This window comes from Podarcis erhardii (assembly GCF_964252035.2).
Source record: "Podarcis erhardii genome assembly, chromosome: 9".
Lineage (NCBI taxonomy): Eukaryota > Metazoa > Chordata > Lepidosauria > Squamata > Lacertidae > Podarcis > Podarcis erhardii.
In genome coordinates this window covers 80,107,132-80,134,300 of record NC_138512.1, presented here as the reverse complement: position 1 = coordinate 80,134,300, position 27,169 = coordinate 80,107,132, and the positions used below count along the sequence as shown (strand labels likewise).

At 53.1% G+C, this 27,169-nt stretch overlaps 1 protein-coding gene and 1 long non-coding RNA gene across 6 annotated transcripts in view; one reads left to right on the top strand and one right to left on the bottom strand.

Annotated features, from left to right (window-relative positions):
* LOC309350346 (homeobox protein EMX1-like) overlaps window positions 1-12,594 on the bottom strand; it is an 18,914-nt gene extending 6,320 nt beyond the window's left edge. Inside the window, exons 1-2 of one of the 2 annotated variants that reach the window (XM_081877367.1) lie at window positions 12,317-12,594; window positions 2,649-2,833 (exon numbers count right to left, since the gene is read on the bottom strand). In XM_081877367.1, coding sequence (XP_081733493.1) covers window positions 2,649-2,833; window positions 12,317-12,563 — 432 coding nt within the window. In that variant the 5' untranslated portion in view covers window positions 12,564-12,594. Of the gene's footprint in view, window positions 1-2,648; window positions 2,834-10,840; window positions 11,319-12,316 lie in introns of those variants that run through there. The other variant, XM_081877366.1, reaches the window with a different exon arrangement.
* LOC309350425 lies at window positions 11,353-27,169 on the top strand. Of its 4 annotated transcripts, none has more exons than XR_014160352.1 (4): window positions 11,353-11,882; window positions 13,614-13,937; window positions 22,356-22,630; window positions 25,800-27,169. It is a non-coding gene; the product is annotated as an uncharacterized lncRNA (long non-coding RNA). The 4 variants fall into 4 exon arrangements; XR_014160353.1 differs by having other exon boundaries at window positions 13,597-13,937; XR_014160350.1 differs by lacking the exon at window positions 13,614-13,937 and having other exon boundaries at window positions 22,356-22,511.

Sequence of the window (27,169 nt, the reverse complement as noted above, 5' to 3'; positions counted from 1 at the left end):
AGTATGAGCTTTAATTTGTTTTAGTCTATTCCATTGCTTTCTGTATGTTTTAACTTCCTGCATGCTTCAAATTGCGGTTGTAAAATTGTTAGTAATGGTTTAATTGTTTTATCTTTTTGCTAAACCGCTTGAAGGTTTTTCTGCAATCAAGAGGTACAGTGGTACCTCAGGTTACATACACTTCAGGTTACAGACGCTTCAGGTTACAGACTCCGCTAACCCAGAAATAGTGCTTCAGGTTAAGAACTTTGCTTCAGGATGAGAACAGAAATCGTGTTCCGGTGGCGCAGCAGCAGCGGGAGGCCCCATTAGCTAAAGTGGTGCTTCAGGTTAAGAACAGTTTCAGGTTAAGAACGGACCTCCAGAACAAATTAAGTACTTAACCCAAGGTACCACTGTATATAAATTTTATGAAATAAATGCATAAATGAAAATAGCTGCCATTGCATCTCCAAGCGTCCTGCCCTCGTCTCCGTGAGAGCATATAAGACATTGTGCAATGCAGCACTTTCTCACCAGAACACACCACTGCCCCAGAAGACCACAACTAGGGCCACATGGGGAGGAAAGGCACTTTGCACAAACAGCTTGACTCTCCAGAACCCCCAGAGGTGCATCACTAACAAAAAGAGCTCCCTTGCTTTGGGAATCCAGCAGTGCTCAACCTAATCCGGGCAGGAAGCCCACAGTGGGCACATAGCTAACATGTCCAGGAGCCACTGATAGCCTTCATCAACTAGAACAGGGGCTCCCAAACTGTGGTCCATGGACCCCTGAGGGTCTACAGGCCCCTGCATGTCTGTGGATTTGTGGCTGAAGCCGGGAGACGACTCGCCCATCACCAGCGCCCTGTTGGTTTGGAACTGTATCTTGTTATGGCTTCTTTTGCTCATTATATTGTATTCAGTGGAATTCAAACTGCAATGCAAAATATAATAAACAGAAGAAGCAATACAAATCACAGAGCATCTAGCCCAGCATATTGCAATTGTTAAAGGGGCAGAAAAATCATACAGTGGCCCATCCAGACTCGCAAGGGGGAGGGAGGGGGGAGTTTGGGAACCACTGACATAGCAGGTTGTTGGGTCACAAATGGTTGTGTGTGCAGTAGGCCAAAGTTCTTAGAATTAAAATATGGATTCCAATTATTGATTTTTTTTAAAAAAAAGAGAGAAAAGAAATCCCACAGCTCCATCACAAAGAGGCACAGTTCCTAGAAATAATGGAAATAGTGTATGGTCTTTGTGCAAGATTTTTTTTTTAAAAAAAGACACTTTCTCTTGCATTTCCTCTTCATGGGCCTGCAAGTCTGAAGAGTATTGTTCCCGTTTTGCAGGGAAGGAACCAAGGCTGGAAGCGAGTCGGTGAGCCCGGGGCTCAGAGGGGGCTCAAGACCCCTCCCTGTGCATATTCCACATGCTCCGGGCTGGATTCCACTGTCAAACAAAACCACAGCAGCCGCAGCAGCAGCAGCAGGAGTAAGGGGCTCCAGCAGGGTGTCCGCGTATATTACAAGAGGCCAGGCATTCGCCTTCTGGGACACGACAAGGGAACTGTTTGAAAGAGGAGACAAGGAGAGGGCTGCCAGTACAAAGCACATGTGCCACCAGCCACGTGCGCAGAACCCACGTCCAAAGAGAATCCCAGAGATGCTGCACAGCCTTCGCTCACCAAGCTCCAGGTGACACAAATTACAAGCTGGAAGGTATGCAGAGGAGCGGGGCCAGGGAATTGGGCGAGGGGGCCCTCGGGTCCCTTCCAACTCCACAAGTCTATGGTTCGATGACATGTGTGCACACACAAGTGGAAAGCCAGTGAAGTCTGGGTCCAGTGGGGTCCCTGCGGCAACCATGTTGGGCAGAGGCCAAACTTCTTCTTGACTCACTAAGGGGTGATGCAGGCAGCACCGACACACTGGAACTCACGGCACTGTTTTCGTTACTGGCTTAAAACATTTTTGTTAGGCAAGCCTACCCAGATGTCGATGCAGGTTTTAATCTGCTTTTAGCTTATTGCTGATATTATCTTTCGAGCTGCTTTTACTGATAATTTTATTGCTTTGTTCTCTTTGTAAACTGCTTTGATTTTTTTTTAAACAATCAAGCAGTGCATAAGTGTTATGAAAGAAAGAAATACATATACACACACACACACACACACACACACACACACACACACATATATATCCCGTTGCACCCAACATTTCTACGATAATGGGAATCACGGCACTGCCATCCTGATGGGAACAGCTGTTTGAGGGAGGCAAAATGTTGCAAGCAGGTGGTTACTTAGAACCCTTTGCTTCCTAAAACCAGCAGCATTTTAACTCCTGGCCTCCGAGACTTCATTGTCTGAAGACATTAGGAGGAGAGCCAAGTTCTGCAAGGGAGCCTTGGGGCAGGACTGGCCCTCTAATATGTGAGAGAAGCAATGTAGAAAATGGGACCCCCAAATATTATTGCAAAGAAAAAGTTTTAAACAAAAAATACTAGTCAACCATATTGTAGATTTTCATTCCTTAAGCCACGGGGAGGTTTTTAAAATACTGATGAAATCCCAAGCAATTTTAGAGAGAGGGGGGCACAGGCCCCATCCTTGCAGAAAGCCTCTTCTTCCCCAGGAGGCTATGTGGGATGCCTGGCACTCACCTGGGTCTCTGAGAGGCTGAGGCTGCTGGCCAGCTGCTTGCGTTCTGCCCCCACCACATAGTGGTTCTTCTCAAAGGCCCGCTCCAGTCGCAGGAGCTGTGAGGGCGAGAAGGCCGTGCGGATCCTCTTGGGCTTCCTGGCAAAGGGGCCGTGTAAGAGCAGGCTCTCCTGGGACACTTCGCCGCCTGAGGAGAGAAGGCTAGGTATTAGGGTCCACTCCACAGTGTCAAAAGCCATCTCCCACCTCCTGCCTCCACCCAGCAAGAGCTCAGCTGTGCAAGGAGCCAAACCACCAACAGATGCAAAGAACGAACGAGGAAGGCCAAGTGGATGAGAGGTCACCGGATGGGCCAGGACACCCGATCCCAGACACTTCCACTCCTGCCCCAAGTATAAGCACTGGCATGTGTAGTCCTCGAGCGGAAGAAATTGGAGAGAGCACTGCTTGGCGGGACCAGGCCTGCGTGAGCTGCCTTTGCGGCCTCATCAACTCCAATTTCCTCCTTGTTTTATTTCCAGAAAGGAAGCTGCTCTAACTCAATCGCAGCAGCAATTGTTCTGTGAGTGGGGCTTGAATGAGGCAGGCTGTGGTCTTAGAGTTGCACCCGCATAGCCTCTGCAGGGAGTTCTGCAACAGAAACCTTTTAGGAGAGACAAAACAGCTTGGGTCATCCTCACTTTGAGGGTCAATGGGGGTGGACACAGAGACCTGCCTTTGGCCTACTTTTTGAACAAAGCAATTAGCTCACCAGAACCTGAGAAGGTGCTCTCCCCTAAGTCAGCATTCAGAGATGGGCTTCTTTGCAATTGGAGTGGAAAGAAAGCTATTGCAAGCCCAGATCTGGTTAAATGTTTATTATTCATTTCAAATGTTTGTTGATTGCCCTTGGTCAACAGATTCCAGAGCAAGGTACAAAAGTGTAAATAAAATTAATTCATGTAACAAAAATAATTCATGCTACTAATGATCAAATAAGCAGAAGAAAAGACAAGAAAACAAAATATAAGAGAAAACAAAAAAGGCAGGACAGGACCCAGTTCCAAAAATCACCTGTAGTCTAAAACGCCCAGGTCTTCAGCCAGTGGGGAAACCAGGGAGCCCAAATGCGCAGCCCGGTGGCTGGGAGGGCTACTGGGGGCCCATTTGTGTGCAGGCATGAAATATAACCTCGTCGCACGCACCCTTCAAAAATGCACACATACAAAAGTAAGGCTCAGTTGCAGAGTCCCAGTTACAAATTACCTTTTAAAGCGGTTGACGTAAAAGCTGGAAAATACCCTCCCGTACCTAAGGTAAAATAGAGGACAAAAGAGAGAGCAAATATCCACAGGGTTGATTCTGCTCTGCTTGAAAGGAACAACCTGGATCTAAAGACTATTATTTGTTGGTTCAGGTTTAGGTGAGCGGTTCATGTGCCCCCCCCCCTGCAAGTTGCATGTGGAAGAATGAGGCGCTGAATCATTCTTCCCAGCTAAGAGATCTATATGCCACGAGAGTCGTCACAGGGCTCTCTCAAGCCAAAGACTTTCGCTTGCCTGCTTTGTCTACTTGCTCAGAGTAGCTTGGGAGAGAGAGGTGGCATTTCCCTGCCCTTGGTGTATACATTTTTTTTTAAAAAATTAAAATTTAGATTTCAGTTTTTATTAATTTCAATAGTGTTAATCCCTATGAAATACACACATTTAGTTGTTTTTACTTTCATTATTTGTAAACTGATCACTATTATTTATCCAGCATAAATTAATAGGGTCTGAACATATTCAGCTTTGGCTGGAGCCTGCCCTTTTGTTTTAAATATCTTTTTATTGTTGTGTTTTAATGTTGTGACCTGCCCTGGGACCTTGGGGTGAAGCGTGTGTGATTAATAAATATTAATGATAATAATAACCCACAAACAGGCAACTACTGTGTTTCTATGTGACCCAGGGGCCTTTCTGTGTCTCCGTTCAAAATAAAATCTCATGCCATTAATCTCCAGAAATAAAAGGGAGAGAGAAGCCCCTGCCTTCCTTTGGGGGCTCCTTCTGCCCAGAGTGGCTCCCTATTCCCTGAAATTGTCTGGGTGCCACAAAAATTCCATTAAGCACGGAAAATCTGTGGCTGCTCAGGACGGGCTCTTCGCAACGCTGCCGGCCATTTTTACACTTCATAAACCTCTTTGCTTTCTTTAGAAAATGGGTTGATCAGTTTTATTAATAAAGAGGGGGGAAATTAAATACTAAATGAATAATAGAGAAATGACCTGATGCACTCCAGAACAATAAATTCCAAATTATGCTCTAGCACCATATACTAGAATTCCAGCCAAACTTCCCATCAGGAATTTGAGTGAATTCATTGGGGAGAAAATGCTTTGCTTTAGGAAACTAAAAGGAGGGCTCTGCCGCTTTCGCCCAGGGAACCCTCAAATGTCCTCACAGCAGACAAACAAACCTAGAAGCCTTCCTTTCTGAAGGACACTTTGCAGACACTGAGATCCAGGCTCCTTTTGTGCAAACAGGGACCACCATCCCAAGTGGTTAATTTAAAGGGGAGAAAAAACATGTTTTGAGAAATGATGGTTGCTGTTTGTCTGGGAATACACTGGGCTGGGCTGAGCTGGGAGGGGGAAGGACTCAAGTTTTTCTTCTGAAAGTGCATTTGTTTTGGGAGCAACTTAAAATAGGCTTAGTGCTAGAACATCTTGGCTGAATAAGCAGTTCAAGCGCTGCTCAATTAGAGTTTGTCCACTGGGAAGCTTTCCTCTACAGGCCCCGGGGATGGCGAGAGAAGAGAAAGACCCCTCTCCTCTTTGCAGCACTCCCTGTTCAGCTTGGTGGGGTTGGCAGAGGGGGAATTCACCCTAGAGTCTGCCAAGTATTGTTTTAATGGGTGTCCTGCCCCCCAGTGCACCCTAGAGATTAAGAGATCATCTCATCAACAGAGCGCAGTGTAATGATGACAATCTATCGTGATTTTATGTTGTGAACCACCCTGAGATCTACGGATGAAAGGCGGTATACGGATTTAACACATAAATAAAAATAAATAAACCAGGTTACCATAATTCTTGCTATTCCCCCCCCCCCAAGCTTAAACCTGATGAGCGGCATACTAGCTAAAGCACTTCATTTTCAGATTTCCAAGTCTGGATTTTCTATCCCCAAAAAGTCCCTTCCATGGATTCATTTATTCTTATTCACATATTAAATTCAAAACCTCTCACTCTAAGTCTCTGAATAGCACGCAGTGAAAAAGAAAATAAAAACAGGAAGAAAACACCATTAATTCAATTATAAAACCCAACATTTCACATGGCACGAACTCAGGCTTGATTTATTCAGTTTAATAGTATTAATAATTGGTAATAGTAATGGTAATAGTAATAGTAATAGTAATAGCAGCAAGAATTAAATTTCTATACCACCCTTCATTCAAATATCCACTGGGCAGTTTGCAACATAAAAAAATGCATCTTAAAATCTCCCTGAAATAAAAGAATCTCATCTGGCTTTCCTAAATACCAGGCAAAGCCTTGTAGACAAGGAACCCACAACCCTGGTGTGATACCGCAGAAAAAGTTGAAGATCTTACAGGCACCTGCTGCACTTCTGACAGCGAAGGTGGTTGTGGTGGTCAGTCCAAGACACACACACACACACACACACCCCGAAAGACCCGAGGACACTAGGTGGGATTCGCTTGGGGAAAGGCCACTTTTAGGAAACGGTGGCAGGATGGTGAAGTCAGCCTGGCAATGCCCACTGCTTTGCCAGCCACTGATGCCTTGTCTCTTGCAGGGAAGCCTCGCTTTCATGGCCACAGAAAACAAGAGTGTAGATTGCACCAGCCCTGGCAAGAGAGACTCCAGGCCTGTTTCAGGAGGAAAGTTTTGTTCTGATCAATGAAGTGAAAGACAAACCACCAGCTCCATCATCATTTCACATCCATTGCCTTGCGCATCGATCCCATGCCAAAGCTAAGCCACAGATGACAGTTAAAGCGTCCACTTAACTCCCAAGTTAATAAAAGCAAGGAGACTAAAACGGGCTTAATTTCTGCAGGATAGTTAGTTAACAGGGATGATGATAATTTGCAACACAACAACAACGCACGACAGAAGGGGGGGCGGTGCCTCTGCCCAGAAAGCATAAAAAAATAACAATGGTGATGAAGGCCAATATGTCGTACACAGGTCTTTCTGGAATTTTAAAGAGAGAAACCCAAGAGCCATACTCGATAGCAGGGGGGGAAAGCCAACAGCATAACGATCAATTTAATCACTGGCGACTGGCTGCTCGCGAAGGAAAAGCCAGCATTTGCTGCAAGGGCAACTTGGATGAAGGCAGAGAGCAAGGGGGGCAGTTGGGGGGGCTAAGGGCTGCCCAGTGAGGGGGGGACCTCCTCCCAGGGCCAGAGTCCCTTTGCCAGCATGTGCTGAAACATCTGGGGTCCTCAGACCTGCAACGTGGGGTCTTGATTTTGGGACCAGGAGTGGGGGGTGGGGGTAGAGGAGGAAGAGCACACCTGCCAGGCTGAGAGGAATGGAGGGGGGAAGCCAACGCCCCCTGCCCCCCCCCCACGTTTTAAGATTCCCATAAGGCTTTCTCAAGGGGAAAAAACTCACCGGTAAGACCTTCCTGGGTTTTATAAGGCTCAACAGGTGCTTAGAAACCCCAGGAAGAAGGGCGGGCGCGGGGGGGGGGGCAGAGACACACAGGAAGAAGCAGGTTCCCTGCAGATGAATGTGGATGCCTGGTTTAATCTGCTTTTAGTCTACTGCTGATTTTATCTTTTAAAGAGTTGTTTCTACTGATAATTTCATTGTTGTATTCTCTTTGTAAACCGCTTCGAGGGTTTTCTCCGTGTCAAGCAGCGTGTAAATTTTATGAATCAAACACACTGAAATGTTGGTCCAGCGCCGCGGGGCTGCTTCGCGAAGGCGGCTCTCTCTCTCCTTCTGGCCGATGACCGAAGCACTTTCGGTGCCCTCTGTTCCCCAGGTCTACCCGGTCCGAATAGGAGCAGGACGGACCCATCAGACCTCAGCCTCCTGGAGCCGCTACGGCTTCCAGGGAGCTCAGAGCCCCGTCCATGTCTGCTGGAGGCCTGGCCGGCCAGTGGCTCCGGGCTTCCAAGGGACCGGAGGCCCCGCGCGGATCCCCATCGGCCAAATTCGCTCCGGGACCAGAAGCGTGTCTGGCCGGCGGCAACTTCGCGAACCGAGCAGTGCTTTTGCGGGGCTGGCGAGAGAACGCGACCCCGCCGCGGCGGCGGCGCTCCTTCCAGCCGCGATCCTGATGGATTTGCGCCCTCCGAGGCAGAGGAGCGCGTCTAGGGAAAGCCGTTGGCCCCGCTGCAGCCTCGTTCCCTGGCTGGCGTGCGAGGGGGCGCCGCGGGGGCTTAATCCCCTCCTGGGCGCGGAACAAAGACCCTTTGATGGGCCGCTCTCCTTTCACGCGCCGGCCGGGGATGGGAGCGAGACGCGGGCTGGATTTGCATTTCCAAGATGGTAATGAGAGTCGGCCTGAGGACGGACCCGTCGGGGGGCGGGCACGGGCTGCTCTCCCCGTCCCGGGCGGGCCAGAGCCAAAGCCTCGCGCTCTCCGTCGAAGGAAGGGCCTTGGGCGGGGAGGGGCGACTCACGGCACCAGAAACCCGTCCAGACGCGCCGTCGAGGCAGAAGCTGCGCAGCGCCTGGTCCGCTGCTCCGGCCTTGGAGGGGCGGCCGGGAGGGACGAGCACCCTTTTGCAGCCCACCTCCTCCTTGGCTGCACAAGAATGCTGAGCCCTGCCCTTCTGCGTTGGGGCTTGTCTGTGTCCCGCGAAACCTGCCCAGATTTGGGGCCAGATCGACCCCCCTCCCATTCCGGTCCCAGAGAGGCCAGCGCTACCATCTTCTCCTTTCCGCGTTCCGCGCAAGATTTGGGTCGGGCGCCCCTTTCCGCGAGGCTCCGCAATCAAGCTTCGTTGCTTTCTTTATTAGAAACAAGGATTGGCAGAATCGTTTTTTTCTGCGGGGACGGGATGACTCCGGAGTCACGACGCGGAGGTCCCACGTTTTCCTGCCTCGATATTTAAAGGATACAAAATAAACCTACGGCTCCCCCCTCTTTGCGGGGAACCTGAGGTGGAACCGGCGGCTTTCGTGAAAGGGCATTTCCCTGGCAGAAAAGTCCCGCGCTGCTCGCCTTTAGGCGGATCCTTCGTTTCCGATTATTTCTTTCTCTTTCCACCTCCTCCTTCCCCCCACAAAAAATAAAAATAAAAACGGGGGACACAATCCCGTCGCAATTCTGCACTTTCGAATCTCGTCTGTTTCTTTAGGAGATTTCAGCGCCTGTTTAAAACGAGATAAGCTTAAAAGGACTTAATTTATCGCCCCGCGACTCAAAAATCAGCGCCCCTTGATTTCAGGATCGCGGTTGTCGGCCGAAATACAAAACATCTCGCAATTAAGTTGCGCCGAAGGCGGAGATTTCGGTGCCGAACATTTCGCCTTCGTCAAATTTCGAACTGGCGACGGCGGGGCTCCAGGTTTCAACTGGGACCGCCAAGAAAATTCCCAACTGGCTTGTGGGTTTCAGAAAAAGTTCCGGGGCAAACGGATTGTTTCCCCTTTGTTATTCTTTCCACCTTAACCAGGTATAATTTCCCCCTCGCACACCCAGCCACCTCTCCCCCCATGAGAGGGTCTCTCGCCCCCAGAAAGGGGCTCCTGTCGCCGCGATTAGGTTCCTCCAGCCCTGGGAGCGGGAAAATCAGGCCGGGTCGTGGCCCGGGGAGGTGGGTGGGTCCCCCAGACAGTCCGCAAGATTAAAGGGTCTCGTTCCCCTCACTTACCTGGAAGAAGAGTTCCCCCAACCCAGGAAAGAAGAAAATATAATCGTATTATAGCGAAACAATATAATTGAGAATTCTGCCATTCTCAGGGCGGGTCAAGAAATTATTTCGGCGTCTTTATAATTGATTTACAGCCAGATCCAGAACTCCCTGGAGAAAGGAGGGGAAAGTGCGATTTTCAGAGCAATTTATTTCCGAGAGAAAGTACGTGGAATAGGCCCCCCCCCACGCCACCCCAACCTCACGCAACTCATACAGACCCCGTTCCGACACCTTTGGCCGTTTCCTTGCATTTACCGTAATTGTGTTTGACGGAATATTTGAAGGACTGAGAACTGGCCCATCCAGGCAAAGGGCGCAGTGGTGGGGGGCAGGGGCGGCAGCTCCCACTCTCCCCCCCCGTTCGTATTGCCTCTGCCCCCCTAGAAAGAAGCGGGGAGACGCGGAGCAGATTCCAGCCGCGCCCGAGGCAGAGAACGGGGCTCAGCCGCGGAGGAAGCGCCGCCGACCCCGCGCCCCGTCGGGGGGGGGGCGGGATGAATGACCGGGGGTTCAATTTACTTTTCGTTTTCTTCTTAAAACCAAGACGCGAAAGACCCTGAGCTTCGAAGCTTCTCTGGAACTTCCACGCCGCCTCGCCGGACAGAGGCGGCAGGTTCAGGGCCACGTCCGACGGAGGACCCTTCCAGGCTGGACTGGCAGCCGAGAGGCCCCTCGAGGGAAGCCCGAGGCGGCTGCGGAAGAAGGGCGAGCCCACGGGAAGAAAGCCGGGGACTTTCTGGGTAAACGGCCGCCGGCAGCAGCAGCAGCAGCGTCCGCGGGAACGCCGGCCTTGCCTGGAAGCGCTCGGGCTGGCCTCTGGACCACAAGGGCCCTGGCTGGTCTCAGCCCCCTTGCGTGCTGCTGTGCCCCACAGTGAGGCCCTTCTGCTCTCCCCCCCCCCGGTCAGTCTTGCCTTCCCATTAAGCAGCGGCCATCCTTGTCCGGAGAGCTCGACTTGAGGACACTGCTGACCCTGGAAACCGGCCCGTGCCTCGGAGAAGGGGGCTTAGTCGTGGAAGAATCCTCGCCAGCACGGCCGAGGACCTATGGGAGCAGGAGCACCTGCTTAGCTGACCGATCCGGAGTCAAACCCATTGGCCAGTTTGGCTCAGGGACGTCTACACGGGCTGGCAGCAGCGGCTCCCCAGCGTTTCAAACTCGGGTTTGGGATTCTCCCAGCCATACCTGGAGACGCCGTTGGGCCAGAGTCGGTGGGCCCAGCGCCCAACACGCCCGAACCAGCCTCCCCCAGACCTAGGCCTCTCTTTCGGCGCCCCCCCCCCCTTTCTTCCTCCTCCGCCTCCCTCCCAGTCCCACCTGCCCTTACCTTGGAAGCGATGCCCGAAGAAGCGGTTGCGCAGCACCCACGGGTAGAAGTTGAGCGGGTCGCGGGGCTGGGCGCCGAAGAAGGGGTGCGGCGAGGGCGGGAGGTGCGAGGCTGCCAGCTGGGGCGGGTGGACAGCCAGGGCGGGCGGGTGGCTCACGGCCTCGGGGAAGAGCAGCTCCGGGCTGCTGTAGAGAGAGCGCCCGGCGGCGGCTGCCGAGCCCTGGAAGCCGTGCGCGAAGGCCTCGACGGCGGCGCTGGCCGGGTAGCCGAGAGAAGCGGCGGCGGGCGGCCGGAGGGGCTCTTCGCCCAGCGGGTGGCTGTCCTTGCCCACCAGGGACTCGATGGTGAAGCAGCGCTTGGCCGCCGTCGCCCCCGGCTGGAACATGGCGCCCGACGGGGCGAGCGCGAGCGCGCGTGTGCACGGGGCGCCTCGGGCGCGGGTGCAGGAGGGCGCCACGACGGTCGCGCCGGGCGGACGGGCGGATCCAGCGGCGGCGGTGGCGACGGCGGCAGCAGCAGCAGCCGGCGGGGGAGCCTCCCGACGCCCCGGCTGCCAGCGAGAGCCAGGCGGGCTGGGCCAGACGGGGCGGCTCCGGGGAGAAGGAGGAGGCAGCGGCGGCACGGACACTCGCGCCCGTCCCCACGACGCGCACTCACCCCCGCCGCTCCCTCCGCCCGCCCCATCCACCCGGTGCGCAGTGGGCGCGCTCCTGGGCGAGCCGTCCAGATAAGCCGAGTACCTGCCGGGCCGCCCCCTCTGATTGGCCAGCCTCACCTGCCCCGGGGTTGGGGAGGGCACGTGGGAAGGGGAGGGCGAAGGGGAGGAGGGAGCGGGGTCGCCGCCAAAAGGCGGAATGGAGCGCCGGGGAGGCTGCGCCGCCGCCGCTCTGGACCCGCCCTCAGCTCCCCCTCCCCGCTGCCTCAGCCCCCTCGCAAGAAGAAGGGGGACAGAAAGAAAGCCTCTGGAGCTCTTTCGCCGTCTTCCCGCCTCCGTCCGATCGGCACCTGGAAGGAACCTTTCTCGACGTGGAACTGGCGGCAGGTAGGCGGTGCCCCCTCGCCAGAGGAAGGGAGGGGGGAGCCGAAATGGGGCTTGAAAACGCGGGCCTGCTCCTTCTCTCGACGACGTTGGCACCGCGGATTCTCCCTTCCTTAAGCCCGTTGGGCAGGAAGCAGGTGGGCTTGGGGCTTAATTTTTTGCTGGGGGTGGCATGGGCCTTAGTCTCGTGTGGAGCCCCTTCCCTGCTCAGGCTGCTCAGTCCCCCTTCGGGGCCTCCCTGGTGCCCCTCTCTCCGGCTGCGAGGCTTCGGGGAAAGTTCCCCGGGATCTGCGGGGGGGGGGGGGCGAAGCTTCCCCGGAGGGCGACGCGGATGGTTTCCTCTCCAAGCTGGAAGGGGCGCGGGGAAAGCCGTGGGGGTCCCTACGCAGACTTACGCGGACAGTCGTGGCTTTTTTTAGGGTTCTCGGCGAACCAACCTGCTGCCTGCCTTTCTGATGCCGAGAACGGCCCTTTCTTTCCCTCAAAGGGCCTCAGCGGCCCGCGGAAGACGCGCGTTCCTTCCGCGGCCCTCCTACGAGGCGGCTCTGCCGTTCTTCCTTTCCCGGTCCCCGACGCCTCTCCTTTGGTCCTGGAGCAGACGCGCCCCGAGCTGGATGGAATCCCCGATGGAATCCCCTTCTCTGCGTGGGGACCCTTCTTGAGTGCGCCCCCCCCCCACACCATTTTGCTCGGAATCCCGAGGCTGCCGCGAGATTGGTGAGGCCGGCCCGCCCCCTCGGGGTCCCCCTGGGCTGAGCTGTCCCTTTAGGGACCCGCAGGTGCTTTTCTGGAAGGGGGGTACCGGGAAGAGAGACACCGGCAGCTCCGGGCTCTTGCGCTTTTGGACAGCCTTGAACATCGTGGAGCAGCTTCGTTCCTCGAGCCCACATTTTGGGTTCTGAAGGGGGAGAGAAAGAAGGAACCTTTGCGAAGGGATGCCGCGGAGGGGGGGGGGGACTATTAGACAGAATTGAGAGGCGCCCGGCGCCCGCGGAAGCAGTGCCGAGGCGGAGAGCGGAGCCGGGAGAGCCGCGCCAGCCGTTAGCCGAAAGCTGGTCTCGGGCGACCGAGGCAAGATCCGCGCCGGGCGGGAAGGCGAGGGCCCAGCGGGAACAAAGGCGAAGGGGGCCGGGAAGGGACACTTTGCGCGTGTGAGTGGGTCTCTCCTTCACCCCGAGGAATATGTTTTTGCGGGGTCCCAGGCTGGCACTTCTGCACACTCGAAATGCTCTTTCCGCAACAGGGATTTCTTTCCCGGCTCCGGGCCTTCCTGGCGCCGTCCGGTGCTTCTCGACTCGCGCCTGAAGAGAAAGGAAACCAAAGCGGCAGCATTTACGGTGAATAGGAAGGGACACTATCTCTGCCCCCCCCCCGAAGGATAGTAAAAAGCTTGGCTATATGGGGCGGGGGGGGGGTGTTAGGGGCAGCAGGAGCGAAGCGGCCGGGAGGGTCTGACTTGGGAAACGTCGCGATGTGCTGGGCGAAGGGGGAGAGGGAAAGGCAGGGAAGCGCCCCACGGGGAAGCCAGCCTCTCTCTGTGTCAGGCCTCGGTCGCTTGAAGGGATCCAGGCCTTCGGCTCCTCTCTTGGGATTGTGGGAGCGGGACCCCCCCCCCCCGCGCCCATGAACAAGGTGATCTAAAGGAGCTGCTATTTCCCCAAGCGGGACTTCTCCCCTCCATCCGGATCCTGCCCATTCGCGTTTCTGTTCTTCCCAGTCTCTTTCGCTTTGCAGGACTGCCAAGGAGCCGCCTCGAGGTGGCGGGCAGGGGGCTGGCCGGGCAGGCTTCGCCCGCAGCCGGTTTCCTCGGCGCTTGGCGCGGCTGAAGCAGCCCCGGGAGACAAGAGGCGGAAATCTCTTCCTCGGTTTCGCTTCTCCGGTTTTCTCTGGCAGGGAGAGGAAGTGCCTCTTGCTGCGGACAGAGGAGAGGAAGAGCAGTTTGAAGCCCTCCGCCCCGGACTCTCTGCTTGATGGCACCTGAAGGGCGGCGGCGTTGGAGTGGAAATCTCCAGCCGGGACCCGGGACATCCGAAGAGGGAGGCCCGAAGTCTAAACCCGGTGAGTCCGAGGAAGGACGTTTTCAGGGCGGCTCCTTCTGGAAGGGGAACCCCCGCAAAGGAGTTCACGGATCTGGGGGCTGGAAGCGACGCCCAACTCGAGGGAGCCGCTCCTGCGCTTCGGGTCTGACAGGGCACCGCCTGCCCGACGACTTTGCGGTCCGCGCTTGGTCGGATGCAAACGGTCCTTTTAACATTCAAAGGGGAATTGAATTTATCTGGAGAGAGAAGGAGAAATCAGGAATCCGCGGGGAAGCACAGGCGACAAGAGAAATAATAATAATAATAATAATAATAATAATAATAATAATAATAATAATAATAATAATAATTTTATTTTAACCAAGGGGGGCGAAAGAGGCGAGTGTTCAGCAGGAGCGACCCTTCCAGACGGGGACTGGTGTCCTTTACGCACACGGCGTCCTTGTGGCAGCCTCCCCAGGACGTTTTTGTGGTCAGAATACCAGCCTTTTTTTTAATAATATATTTATTAGCAATTTTTTAATTTAGTTGCAATTCCGATAAACAATACAATATAACATATCTTTTAACACAGTCTTCTTAACTTCTTTGGACTTCCTCACAACTCCCGCAGAATACCAGCCTTATTCCCCCCACCCCACCCCACCCTACGCCATTATTTAATTCGGATTTATTCTTTCCGAGAAAAATACGGCAACACATTTTTAAAAAATCCTCTTGCCATCGACGCATTTGGGGTACAGTATCTGAATAATCTGTTTGCAAAATAAAGGCCACTAGCCTCTATTTTTTCCTATTCCATCCCGAAGAAAAGGCGACCGGGCTGGTGGGAGAGGTTTTTGGGGAGGGATGGGGGGGGGGGTCTCCGGGTCCCGCTCCGCCTGGCTTCTGGTTCCACGCTCCAGGCGGACGCTCGGCCTTCTTCTGCGGCGCCTGTGGGGGGGGGGACCCCCGATGCCCTGGGACGGAGTCCTGGACTTCTCTGCAGCTTTTGCCATGATCGGGCACCAGCTACTGCTTCGGGGGCCAAGATCCACCCTGGGAATTTGGGGCGCTGAACCCGCGGGAGAGGACCCCTTTTTCGCCCGGAGATGTGTTCTGCGGACAAGGGGATCCCGAATACTCCAAACCATTATTTTATTTAGTATAAGAGGCGTGCTTTTCATCTCCTACTACAGCACTCAGGAAATACCTATATTATAAGGCTTAAATTCAACAGGTCTTGTGAATTCAATGGGACTTAAAGATTGCACTGCCCGTCACTCTTGCCTGACACATACCGCTCTCGGTGTGCTGAAAACACCCGGCGTTTGAGGAGGCACCCCTCTTTTACTGGCCCCCATTACGCTGCTGATCTGGGAGGGTGCTTTTTTGCGAAAAATATATTAATGGGAGCGATGCTTTTCATTAATTTTAAAACCGTGCTTTTCCGTCTTATAGTTGCTATCTAATGTGCAAACCAGTTTAAGCGATCTTTTTAGTGTCCGAGGGAAACCAACGTTCTATTTTTGCTTGTCTGGATAAAGAAGAGCAGAATGCAATTGCGGGTGGCGTGGAAATGCCGCGCGCGGGGCTGGTCTCCGGTCCCCCTCCCCGCCCAGGAGGCGCCCTGGCTTGGCCCCACAGAGCTGACCCACGCGCGACTCAGTGAGTTCTTCCTGAGGAGGGGCTGCCTTTTCCTTTAAAAACTGCCAAACTGTCAGTCACTCGAAGCAAACGGTTTTCCTGCTGCAGAGATTCTCTTGGATATTTTTGTACCGAGCTGTGGCGGGAGTCTCGGCGGGGGTTCCTGGATCATGATCTGAGGGGAGGCTTCTAGGGAACCTGCAGGAGGCTTAATTGGGAAGAGGATGGAATAATAATAATAATAATAATAATAGTAATAATAGCAACAGTTATTTAAAAAACGTACCGCCGTGGTAAATGCGCAATTGCAAAATTATGTGATAATGATTTTTAAAATAGCAGCATTAGCGACAATAATAGTTATAAAAAATAAGGTGCCGCAGTGGCAGAATGTTTTGAAATTTTTTTAGCTGGTCTCCCAAACAAGTTCAAAGCCGATCTAGAAGAGGGGCTGTCCAGCGAAGACGAATCCAGCGCGAACGGTGCAATAACGTCTCTGAACAGCGCGACAAGGAGCCCCACCGACCCAGCCGCTGCCGGGTGGAAAGGAAAATAAGCAACCGCAGCCGTAGAAACAATTTTCACCCGAACATTGTTTTTTTTTAAGTGTGGAAATGAAATGAGGGACTGGCGCGTGGCTGCGTTTCTCCTGGCAACAACCTGTGAAGTAGGCTAGACTGAGAGAAAGAGACAGACAGACCCTCCGCCTGGTGCAGGGAGCTGCTCTGGGGGTCTCTCTCTCTGTCCCCCACGCTTGCAGCAGGCACCCCTCGGAGCCCTCCGCCTCTGCCGGCTTCTTCGCTCTGGGAAGGACCACCGAGCAGTCTCGGCTCCGGAGCCCAGTTTGCTCTGGGGAGCAGCGTCTCCCTGAGGAGCCCCGACTCCGCGCCCGGGGGGGGGGGGTGACAGAGGCAGCGCCTTGGACTGGGCGCCTCGCTCTTCGCCCCAGGTTTTCCCGGCGGGAATTGCAGAGAGGGAGGATTGCCTCCCCCGCCCACTCCAGAGATGCGCCCAAGCCTCGGAGTATTCGGAAGCGAAGGCAGGCCCGGCTCCTAGGAACGCTTTACCTGGGCGTAAGTGTTATTAAACTCAGTAGGACTTCTTTGTAAGTAGCGTTGCAGAAGTTTGCGCTTCAGAGCTTATTTTTTTCTGCGCCCCTGAACCCCCACCCCACCCCCGCGTTTGTTCTTTCAGGAGACACGTGTTGCCGCGTGTGCCTAGCGTGTGTTGCTGTCGTTGCGACTGGCTCTGGCCGGGGCCTGGACTTCAGACAAAAGGATTTTCAGGATGTCTCCAAGCTTGGGATTTTAATGACGCTTGCAGCTACCTTCATCACCTCTTTTGGGGGCGCAAAGGAAGACAGGAGGGTGGCCATAAGAAGCGGGAGAGATAAACACGCAAAACGGGGAGCGATATCTCAGCCCCCGGGGTCGAGAGCTGTTCCTGGGCCCTTCCAAGCACCCACTGGTTTTGGCCGCACCCCCGGGCAGTGCAACCCCGACGGACTGGCGCCTCCCAGACAGGAAAGGATCCCAGGAGGCCGGTTCCAGCACGGACGTGAGCGCCGCATCCGAGCGCAGCACCCGCCGGAAGCCCCAGCCCGAGAAGAGCCTCCTCCTCGCTCTGAGAGCCGCGGCTCCGTCGCTTCGGAAGAAAAGCAGAGGCCGTCGGGGATCTCTCCGCAGCAGGACGGCGCTTTCCAGGCAGCACAGCCGCCCGTCCTTCCTGCTGCTCATCGCGCCTTCTCTCTCGCTCGCCGCAGCCGCAGAAAGCTCCTCTCACCCCACTGAAGTCCCATGGAAATCTCAGCCTTGGAGTTGCCAGAGCCCCGCGCAGAAGGAGAAGCGCCGCCTCTTGGAAAGGCGGAGTATAAGCCGAGGAAGGAAGGCAGAGCTGCTCGTTTGGTGTCCTGCCCTCACCTGGGCCAGCCAGGTGCGCCACTGGGAAGCCCCCTCTCAGCCCCTGACCGCGCTCCTTACGCCTCTGGCGGTTCCCTTCTAAGAGCGGCGGAGTGGCTCGGATGACGCTTTCTTTTCCTGCCTTACATGGGGTCGGACCAGATGACCCTTGGGAACTCTACAGTGCTGTGATTCCGAAGTGAGAGCTGGACCATAAAGAAGGCTGATCGCGGAAGAATGGATGCTTTTGAATTCTGGTGCTGGAGGAGATTCTTGAGAGTCCCATGGACTGCAAGAAGATCCAACCTCTCCGTTCTGAAGGAAATCAGCCCTGAGTGCTCACTGGAAGGACAGATCCTGAAACTGAGGCTCCAAGACTTTGGCCACCTCATGAGAAGAGAAGACTCCCTGGAAAAGACCCTGATGTTGGGAACGATTGAGGCCACAAGGAGAAGGGGACGACAGAGGACGAGATGGTGGGACAGTGTTCTCAAAGCTACCAGCATGAGTCTGACGAAACTGCGGGAGGCAGTGGAAGACGGGAGGGCCTGGCGTGCTCTGGTCCAGGGGGTCACGAAGAGGCGGACACGACTAAAAGGCTAAACAACATGACCCGGGAACCCAACGCAGATGTAGCGCACCTAGAGAGCCGACGGGGCGTTCCAGGCTCCAAGTTGGAGACCTCTCCCTTGAGGGCCGGTGGAGCTGGAGAAGGAGATCCGGAAGTCAAAGCATCCCAGGCGAGCTTCTGGTTCCCGTGGGTCGTGTCGCGGCAAGCGGCTCCCATGGAGCTGTCCCTGGTGCTGCCTGGCGGCGAAGGCTTTGGGGCTTCCAAGCCAGGCCGAACCTGACCCGAGGTCTCGGTGGCCACTGGCTTTGGGGGAGGCGCGGCTCCCTTCCCAGCGTGATCTCTATTATTTCTCGCCTTTCGGAGTCCACGTGGAGCCACTCCAGGCGAGTAACCAAGTAAAGGCGCCATGGAAGATCTTAGGCGACTCCCATGGAAAAGAATCTGGGTCCATGTGATGGGCGAGACCCTTCTCTACCTGAGACTCCGGAGAACCGCTGCCAGTCGGAGTACACCAACCTGGACCAGATGGGCAGGTGGTCTCACCTCAGCCCAAGGAAGCCCCCCAAGTCCCTATGCGGCAGCAGGAAAACAACCGCACACACGGGCTGGGGAAGAGGGTGCCATAGCTCAAGGTTAGGGCGTCTGCATTGGCTCCGGGTTCAATCCGTGCCTGAAACCCCGGAGAGCAGCTGCCAGTTAGTGTAGACAGTACTGGGTTGCATGGACCGATGGTCTAATTTGGGATAAGGCATCTTCCTGGAAAGTAAACATCTCTCGCAGAGTCCAGGGTCCTGCCAAGGAGGAACGAGACGGGTCTGTGCACGTGGACATTTGCAGGGATCAATCCGAGGCAGCTTTTACTAAAAATTAAAGCCCCCTTCCCCCCCAAACAACCCCCAGTTCTGACTGCCTTGGGACATGTAAAGCAACGACCAAGGAGAGAGTGTTTCTGAGCGCATGCAAAGTGCCTTCTCCTTGCCACTGAGTGACCACAGCCTGGTCTCATCCAGCTAAGATTAGGGGCGGGGCTTCTGTTCAGAGGGTGTGGCCTGTATGTGCCGAGGGCCGTCCTCTCCCCCCACCCCGGTTGGTTCTAGTCAGGCTGCAAGTGCCATGGTGGGGGGAGGGGCTTCCTCCTCTGCGGGGAGCCCCGCCTGGCCCCCTTCCTGCTGCCCCCGAGGGGAGCGCGTCCCCTCCAGCATCTCCTGGGAATGGCCCGAGGGGAAAAGCGTGATTCATCTATTGATTCATCTTCTGCCTTGCCGTAAGAAAGGCAAACCCGGCGTGTTTCCATTGGAGCCTGCTAGGTGCTCACAGCGCTGACATTCACAATGAGAGAAATAGGCAGGGAAGCATCTTCACAGCAGTTTTATTGTGTTAATAAGTTTGGCGTCTATAAGCAACATATGTAAATGGCTGATATACTGTCTTGATGCCATTTAACATTATGTTGCTGAGGTGCGCAGGAGCCAAGTTTGCAGCATTTTTGATGAATGTGGAGGGAGCTGCCAATTCCTGGAAACTTTTTCCATCCCTTCGCGCGAGCAAGTTAACAGTCTGCCTTGCCAAAATGGTGACTGACCCCCTCCCCCCCCCGTATTTATCCTTTTCTGGCAGCAATGTGGGCGGGCGGGCACGTCTTGTGCCGCCTTAAGGGGTTTCATCCCCTGTCCACTTTGGGGGCACCTCCTCTCATGCCAGCGTGGATCTCTTTCCTTTCGCAGGTCTCCTTCACTGGTTGTATCCAATAAATGAGACGTTTTGTAGAAAATAGGCCTTTGGAGATAAATGGTGAGCTTTCAAGGGAAGTCAGGGCAATGGCCAGTTGTGGCTTTTCTGTTTGGATTCTGAGGCGGGGGGGGGGGGTTCATTCTGAATTGGCTTTTTTCCTGGTTGCCTGGTCAGAAAGGTGGAACCAAAGAATGGTTGAGTTTGAAGGGACCTCAAAAGCCATCTAGTCCAACCCCCTGCAATGCAGGAACGTAAACTGTTCAGAGGACCTGTTGAGGGTGATCAGACAGGATCTCAAAAGGTTTGGGTGTTACTTTTCATTGGACAAACAGTGTTGAAAGTGAAGCAAGCTCTTGAGTAGTACAGAACTCCGTTGCTAACTTCCCACAAGGAGCTCAAGGTGGCATATGAGGTTCTCTCCCTCCCTCCCTATTGTATCCTCACAACAACCCTATGGGGTAGGTTAGACTGAGAGACCGTGACTGGCCCAACTCTAACCACTAGGCCTGAAAGGGAGGCTGGGAAAGGGTGCTGGATAAAATAGCTGGAGCTGGTGGGAGGTGCAGTTTGCTTGGAAGGCACCAGGTAGTTGAAGGCTGATTTTAGGACTAGGGGCGAGCACAGAAACTTCACCTCTTTTTTCCAGGAAAGAAGACATCCTGCACGCTCCAAATTGCATGGAATTTAAAAACGACAACAAGCCCACCCCAAAATGAAAACCTTGAATTATATAAGTTATTGATCCTGCTGGTTATTCACAGTGGTGGCAAGATTCAGGGGCTGCCCAACTGTCAAGGAACTCAATCAATCCCTGGGCAGGTGCATTCTGAGAGATGTCCCAGCCTGGAAGTGCACTCCAGAATTCTCCGAAATATTGGCTTGCGCACAGCAACATACAGTATGTGGCACCAGGGCGCTCTGGGCCAGCCTTGGCAAGTGTCTGGTCCACATGAGGGAGCTGTCTATATGGACAGTTATCTTCAGCTGCTCCTGAAGACAACTATCCAAAGGGTTGAAAGTTGGCAGAATTCAACAACTCTTTGGACCAATGCAAAATATTATTTTGCCCTCCCTCTCCCAACAGTGGAAAATTCAGGGCAATCCTCCTTCCGCTCCCGTGTTCTTCTGGATAATGCAATCACTAGAGCTCTCCTCACCTGCTGGAGTTTCAGATGGATGTGGCAGGTTGAAGCAGGAGGTGCCGGCTGAATCACTATGGGCACAGCATTGCACAGGACTGGGGCGGGGGCACTAAAGGCACAGTTTCTTGTTGCTGTCAGGTGAAGCTCACCAGCAATGCTCCTGCAGATGACCTCAGTAGCTGAGATGGGATAGAAGGGTTTAGGTGACCCCTGAGGTACTCTGGGTGGATGCGGGTGGCGCTGTGGGTTAAACTGATCAGAAGGTCGGCAGTTCGAACCCCGCGATGGGGTGAGCTCCCGTTGCTCGGTCCCTGCTCCTGCCAACCTAGCAATTTGAAAGCACATATAAGTGCAAGCAGATAAATAGGTACCGCTCCGGCGGGAAGGTGAACGGTGTTTCTGTGCGCTGCTCTGGTTTGCCAGAAGTGGCTTAGACATGCTGGCCACATGACCCGGAAGCTGTATGCTGGCTCCCTCGGCCAATAAAGAGAGATGAGCACCACAACCCCAGAGTCGGCCATTACTGGACCTAATGGTCAGGGGGGTCCCTTTACCTTTACCTTTAAGGTACTCTGGAGTGGAGGGCAATGTAAATGAATACAATGACCTTGAATGTGGCTCATTAGTAGTTGGGCAGATGTTTTAACTGTGGGAGGATCTGCCACCAAATCACAGGTTGCATGATGGCTAGATAGTCACAAACAGGGGACTCTATGATGCAATAGCCTCTAAACTTTTGTTGTGGGAAGAGGAACAATAGAAACTTAATCTCTACTTCTTCCTGTCACTACACTCTCTTTTTCCTACCTGTGTGTGTGTGTGTGTGGGGTGTTCCTTTGCTCTCCTCCATAGAATAATCTCCATTTTAAACTGGACTATGGATATTTGTATTGTTTAAGGATTATAGCCTGCCTGATTTTTCATCACTGTATCTGTTGAATCCTGGCAAGATTGTGATGTGAGTAAACATTGGATTTTCCTATTTACTTAACAGTCTGAGAGTGATTTCTTTGTTAAGAGGGAAACATAAATGGGAGAAGATAATCCAAGTCTGCCTAAAGCATCTTGGGGTATCATAATTGCTCTAGAAGGTTATGCAACCTTGCCCTCATATACCTTCCAGAGATAAGCTGCTCATGGATGGTGATTTTTAACTCTGCTGAAATAGATATTTGCATTCTCACACAAGTGCGAAAGAGGAAGAATAATTGCTAAATAAAACGTTGCCAGTTATGTTCCCCTAAAAGCATTCTGGCCACCTCACTCTGCACCAGTTGCACCTTCCGAACCAGGTTCAAGGACTGCCCCACATACAGCACATTGCAGTAATCCAGCCCTGAAGTTCCCTGCTGATGGACCACAGAGATCAGGCAGGTCTTCATATCCATGCCTTCAGTAATGTTTGCAAATCTTAAGGTAATCAGTTGATCCAATAAAAGCTGCTTCTGTTCTGCATCTGCATCCTTCAGGACTGAATGAGTTGTAACCCCCCTATTCTGAGACTGGGAGTGCCCGAGGCAGGATGCACAGGCCATGATCAAAGAATGGAGACTTTGGAGCGGCCCAGCCATTGAGCAGCAGAAGAGATCTGTGCAGCAATCAAGTCCCTCCCTGCCCCAACGTAGGTGTGTGTGGGGCTGTGCGCATAAGCGTCCCTGCCTGTGCATGTGGCTGCCAGGGGAATGTCAATAACCTCCAGCGCCATCCCTCGCTGGCTCCCTGCATGCGTCCTCATCTCAGAGTGGTAAATACAAGAAAATATGTCACTGTTAATTCTCCCTCTTCTTTCTCTCCCTCTCTCTCTAACGCACAAGTTAATTTATGTTGAATTTACAATTCTTAGCAGTCATATGGATGGCAGCCTCCCAGCCCCTGATTAGGGTAAACAGATTTTTGCTCCATATATTTAGACACTCCATATTGCTTTCAGGAAATGTGCACATTTGAAAAGCAGAGACTCACCGAGGGCCATATCCTGCCATCATACTTCATAGGTAGGAAGTGCAGTCGTAGGAGATGCGGAACTAGGGCCTCCCTCTAGTCCAGGGGGCCACAAATGCGGCCAGTCGCCCTGGCTAATGGCGCCCAAGCAAAGGCAGCGGTGAGGAGGGGGCACTGGAGAAACCTGACAAACGGACTTTACCATCTTTATCAATGCTATTTCTGAAGACCCTGTCTTAGGTAAAGGTAAAGGGACCCCTGACCATTAGGTCCAGTGGTGGCCAACTCTGGGGTTGCGGCGCTCATCTCGCTTTACTGGCTGAGGGAGCCGGCGTACAGCTTCCAGGTCATGTGGCCAGCAGGACTAAGCTGCTTCTGGTGAACCAGAGCAGCGCACGGAAACGCCGTTTCCCTTCCCACTGGAGCGGTACCTATTTATCTACTTGCATTTTGACGTGCTTTCGAACTGCTAGGTTGACCCTGTCTTATCTTGTAGCAAAAAGCCCTTTCCAGAGGAATTCCAAAATTCTGCAGCCATGAATTCAAACTTCTGCTGCAGTGTTAGTAATAAGAAGGATGAAATATACCACAGTTTTATGGAGTAGTAGAAGACAAAGCTCCTTGCTTCCAGACTACAGTGGATGACATGGCAGAAGCACTAGAAGTGCCCCTGAACAAGAATTGTCCTTGTTATATTTTATATCCCACCCTTTCTCCCAAAGGAGTGCAGGGCTGCAAACAACAGGAGATAAAAGAATAAAAGCATCTTTAAAACAACAGAAACAAAATTAAAGTTGAAATTTTGAGGCTGGTCAGTGGAGAATGCAGGCATCATCAACAGAGATGGATAAAAGGTTGTGGGGGTGAGAGGAAATAGGAGCAGCCGCGTCCTGGACATAGCAACAAACCTGAGTGCCTTTGCTCCTCTGGGCGCATCAGACAGTGGAATGTGTAGACTTTGGGGTGTTTTGCGGCTGGCCAGGGCAGTCAGCTGCCCCATGGATTACCTCTCTTTTGCCAAAGTCACACATGTTTGGAAGCTACAACGCATCATGCTTTCCGAACTTGGGTCACTGTGGCGTGAGAGATGTGCCGTTTTCATGCACGGGGGATGCACACGTTGTCTCCTTATGATGCAGATGGATTGAGGATTGACTCTGTAAATGTAAATTTAAACCTCCTGTTGCACTCCCCTGAGAGTAAACAGGCTGTGAATCCCTTTTAGCAAAATAAAAACACTTTTGTGCTTTTGCAGCTTGCTAGAAGCTAGGAATTAGGAAATTGCACCTTTTTATCCCAGTTTATTTGTGGTCTGCTGACCTTCCGTTCTTTATCCTCATTGGTAAGAATGAACCACATGTTTTAGGAATAAAAAAAAACACACGGTTTACTTACATTTCAATGCAGGCAACAGATATATCAAAGTAGTATGCAGGTAAAAACACTTCTTAGATACAAAATACAAAATTAGTTTCTGAAATGGAGTCTGGGCTCTGAGTCTGCTCACACCACTGGCTTGAAAGGAGAGAGAGAGAGAGAGAGAGAGAGAGAGAGAGAGGGCTCAGACAGGAAGTCTCCTTTGTTAGAAATTCCCACCAAAGCATTAAGAAAGTGACCTCATGCAGTTCCTTCTATATTGATTCAGGAACTCTATGCATGCCAGTCCCTCATGTGTCTGTCTGGCAATCATGTATTTGTGATTTTGACTGGAAACCCCACACCCCCAGTTCCATATGTATAGGGGGCTCATTTTATTGTTTCTCTGGGTTGGGATTTCCCGCCTCCCCATTCTGAGCTGCGCTGGTGCCGAGTTGGACCCGGGAGGGCCTTGGCTCAGTGGCAGAGCAGCTGCCTTGCAGGCAGAAGGTCCCAGGTTCAGTCCCCGCCAGCATCTTCTGGTACGGCTGGGAGAGACTCCCTGGCCTGAAGCTCTGGAGCCCCCTGGACCAGTGGGTTGGGTTTACAATAGGATGTTCCTAGGACGGAGAGGGCTGAGGGCACTGCGAAAGGGCTGTGGTCCTCTTAAGCAGAACGGAAAGGAACATTTCACTCTAGGCAAGAGGACAAGCTACCTTGTTTGTCTGTCACACACACTCACAGGTCTGAGCGATCCTCCTGCTCTGGACTCAGGGAAACAATTAGCATTTAAATGGGATTATTTTGTAAAACATGGAGTGGTGGAGAGCAGCAAGCACATCCCGGAGCCCCTTCCCAGCAGCGGAGGAAGTTTGGCTGGCCTTCCCTTGAAGAGCCCCCACCCCACATCCCCAAATAAGAGTCCTTGGGGTTGAGAGCGGGGAGACCCCCCCTCTCTCTATCCCACAGAAATCCCGAGCTAAGCCAATCACCATCTCGGATTTAAATCCTCTCTCTTTTTTAAAAAAGAAAATTTCACCTGCCCATCTCGCCTCCCCCATCTTCTTCTCCTTTTTCTATCCAAACTCATAATTAATCGCTCAAGGCAAAAGTAATGAATGTTAATTGGCCATCTGTACAAAGACTAATTAAAATCTACCATGCTGGGGATTAAAACATACCTATAGCAAGTGACTGAATTGAGAATGAGAGCGGGGGGAGGAGGAGGAGGAGGACTGAGAAAAAACAGCTGAAAGGCTCGTCGGCAACACACAGTCGAGCTGAGGTGTGAGATGAGCTGCAACTCCGGGAGCGGAGCGAGACGCCTCGGCGGCTGGGATTGTTGAAAGGGGGGAGAAAGAAAGAGAGAGAGAGAGAGAGAGAGAGAGAGAGAGAGAAGTTATTTCAGCCGAAATCCTTGCAAAAACAGTCTGGCTCAGTTGCAGAAGTTTCCACAGCAGAGGCTTCAGGATGGTTTGGCTTAGAGAAAAGGCGAGTGAGAGGAGGAGGAGGCAGTGGTAGACTTTTGTGAGATTATGCGTGGCCTTGGAAAAGTGGAAAGAGAAAAGTTTCTCCCTCTCTCTCTCTCACTCCATCTCTCTCTCTCTCAACACTAGGCTAGAACTCACGGACATCCGGGGACGCTGAAGGCTGGAAGATGCAGGACGCGTCAAAGGAAGTCCTTCTTCAAGCAGCGCAGAGTTAAACTGCGGAACTCCCTTCCGCAGGAATCTTTGTTGCTGTTGAGTCGTGTTCGAGTCTTCGTGACCCCCTGGACCAGAGCATGCCAGGCCCTCCTGTCTCCCACCGCCTCCCGCAGTTTGGTCAGACTCATGCTGGCAGCTTCGAGAACACTGTCCATCCATCTCGTCCTCTGTCGTCCCCTTCCCCTTGTGCCCTCCATCTTTCCCAACATCAGGGTCTTTTCCAGGGAGTCTTCTCTTCTCACGAGGTGGCCAAAGTCTTGGAGCCTCAGCTTCAGGATCTGTCCTTCCAGTGAGCACTCAGGGCTGATTTCCTTCAGAATGGAGAGGTTTGATCTTCTTGCAGTCCATGGGACTCTCAAGAGTCTCCTCCAGCACCAGAATTCAAAACCATCCATTCTTCCACGATCAGCCTTCTTTATGGTCCAGCTCTCACTTCCATACATCACGACTGGGAAAACCAGAGCTTTAACTATACGGACCTTTGTTGGCAAGGTGATGTCTCTGCTTTTTAAGAATCTAGAAGGCATTAATAGAGAATTAGGCAAATTCGTGGAAGCGAGGGCTGTCTATTAGCCACCATGGCTCTGCCCTGCACCCCACAGTCAGAGGCAGCAGCGCTTCTGACCCACCGCTGACGGAAAGGGCTTCTTCCCCCCAAGCATCTGGCTGGGCACTCCTTGTGAGAAGCGGATGCTGGACTAGATGGGCCGTGGGCCCGATCCAGCAGGCTCTTCTTATGTTTTTGATAAACGAAAAGGGTGTGTGTGATGATTTGTTTCTGCATTGCTTTTCCAGCCGCGCCCTGGCAGCGGAGCTGTCCAGCAGGTCCCGGTCCGCCCCTCTCAGTCCGCAGCCGAGGATCTCCAGCGGCTTAGTAGCTTGGAAAGAAGGTGAAGTGAGTGGCGGGGGGGAATCCCCCCACCCGAGACCCTCCAGGGGGAAACGCCGCCCCTCTCGGGGCTTCACCATCGCATTGGCTGCACCACCAAAACCCAATTTAACCCAAACCCTGATCACGTCTTTATTTGTTGTTAACAGTTATATCCCGCCTTTTGTCTAACGGGTCAGCAAACTTTTTCAGCAGGGGGCCGGTCCACTGTCCCTCAGACCTTGTGGGGGGCCGGATTATATATATATATGGGGAATGAACGAATTCCTGTGCCTCACAAATAACCCAGAGATGCATTCTAAATAAAAGGACACATTCTACTCATGTAAAAACACCAGGCAGGCCCCACAAATAACCCAGAGATCCATCGTTCTGCCCGGACACTGAGGTC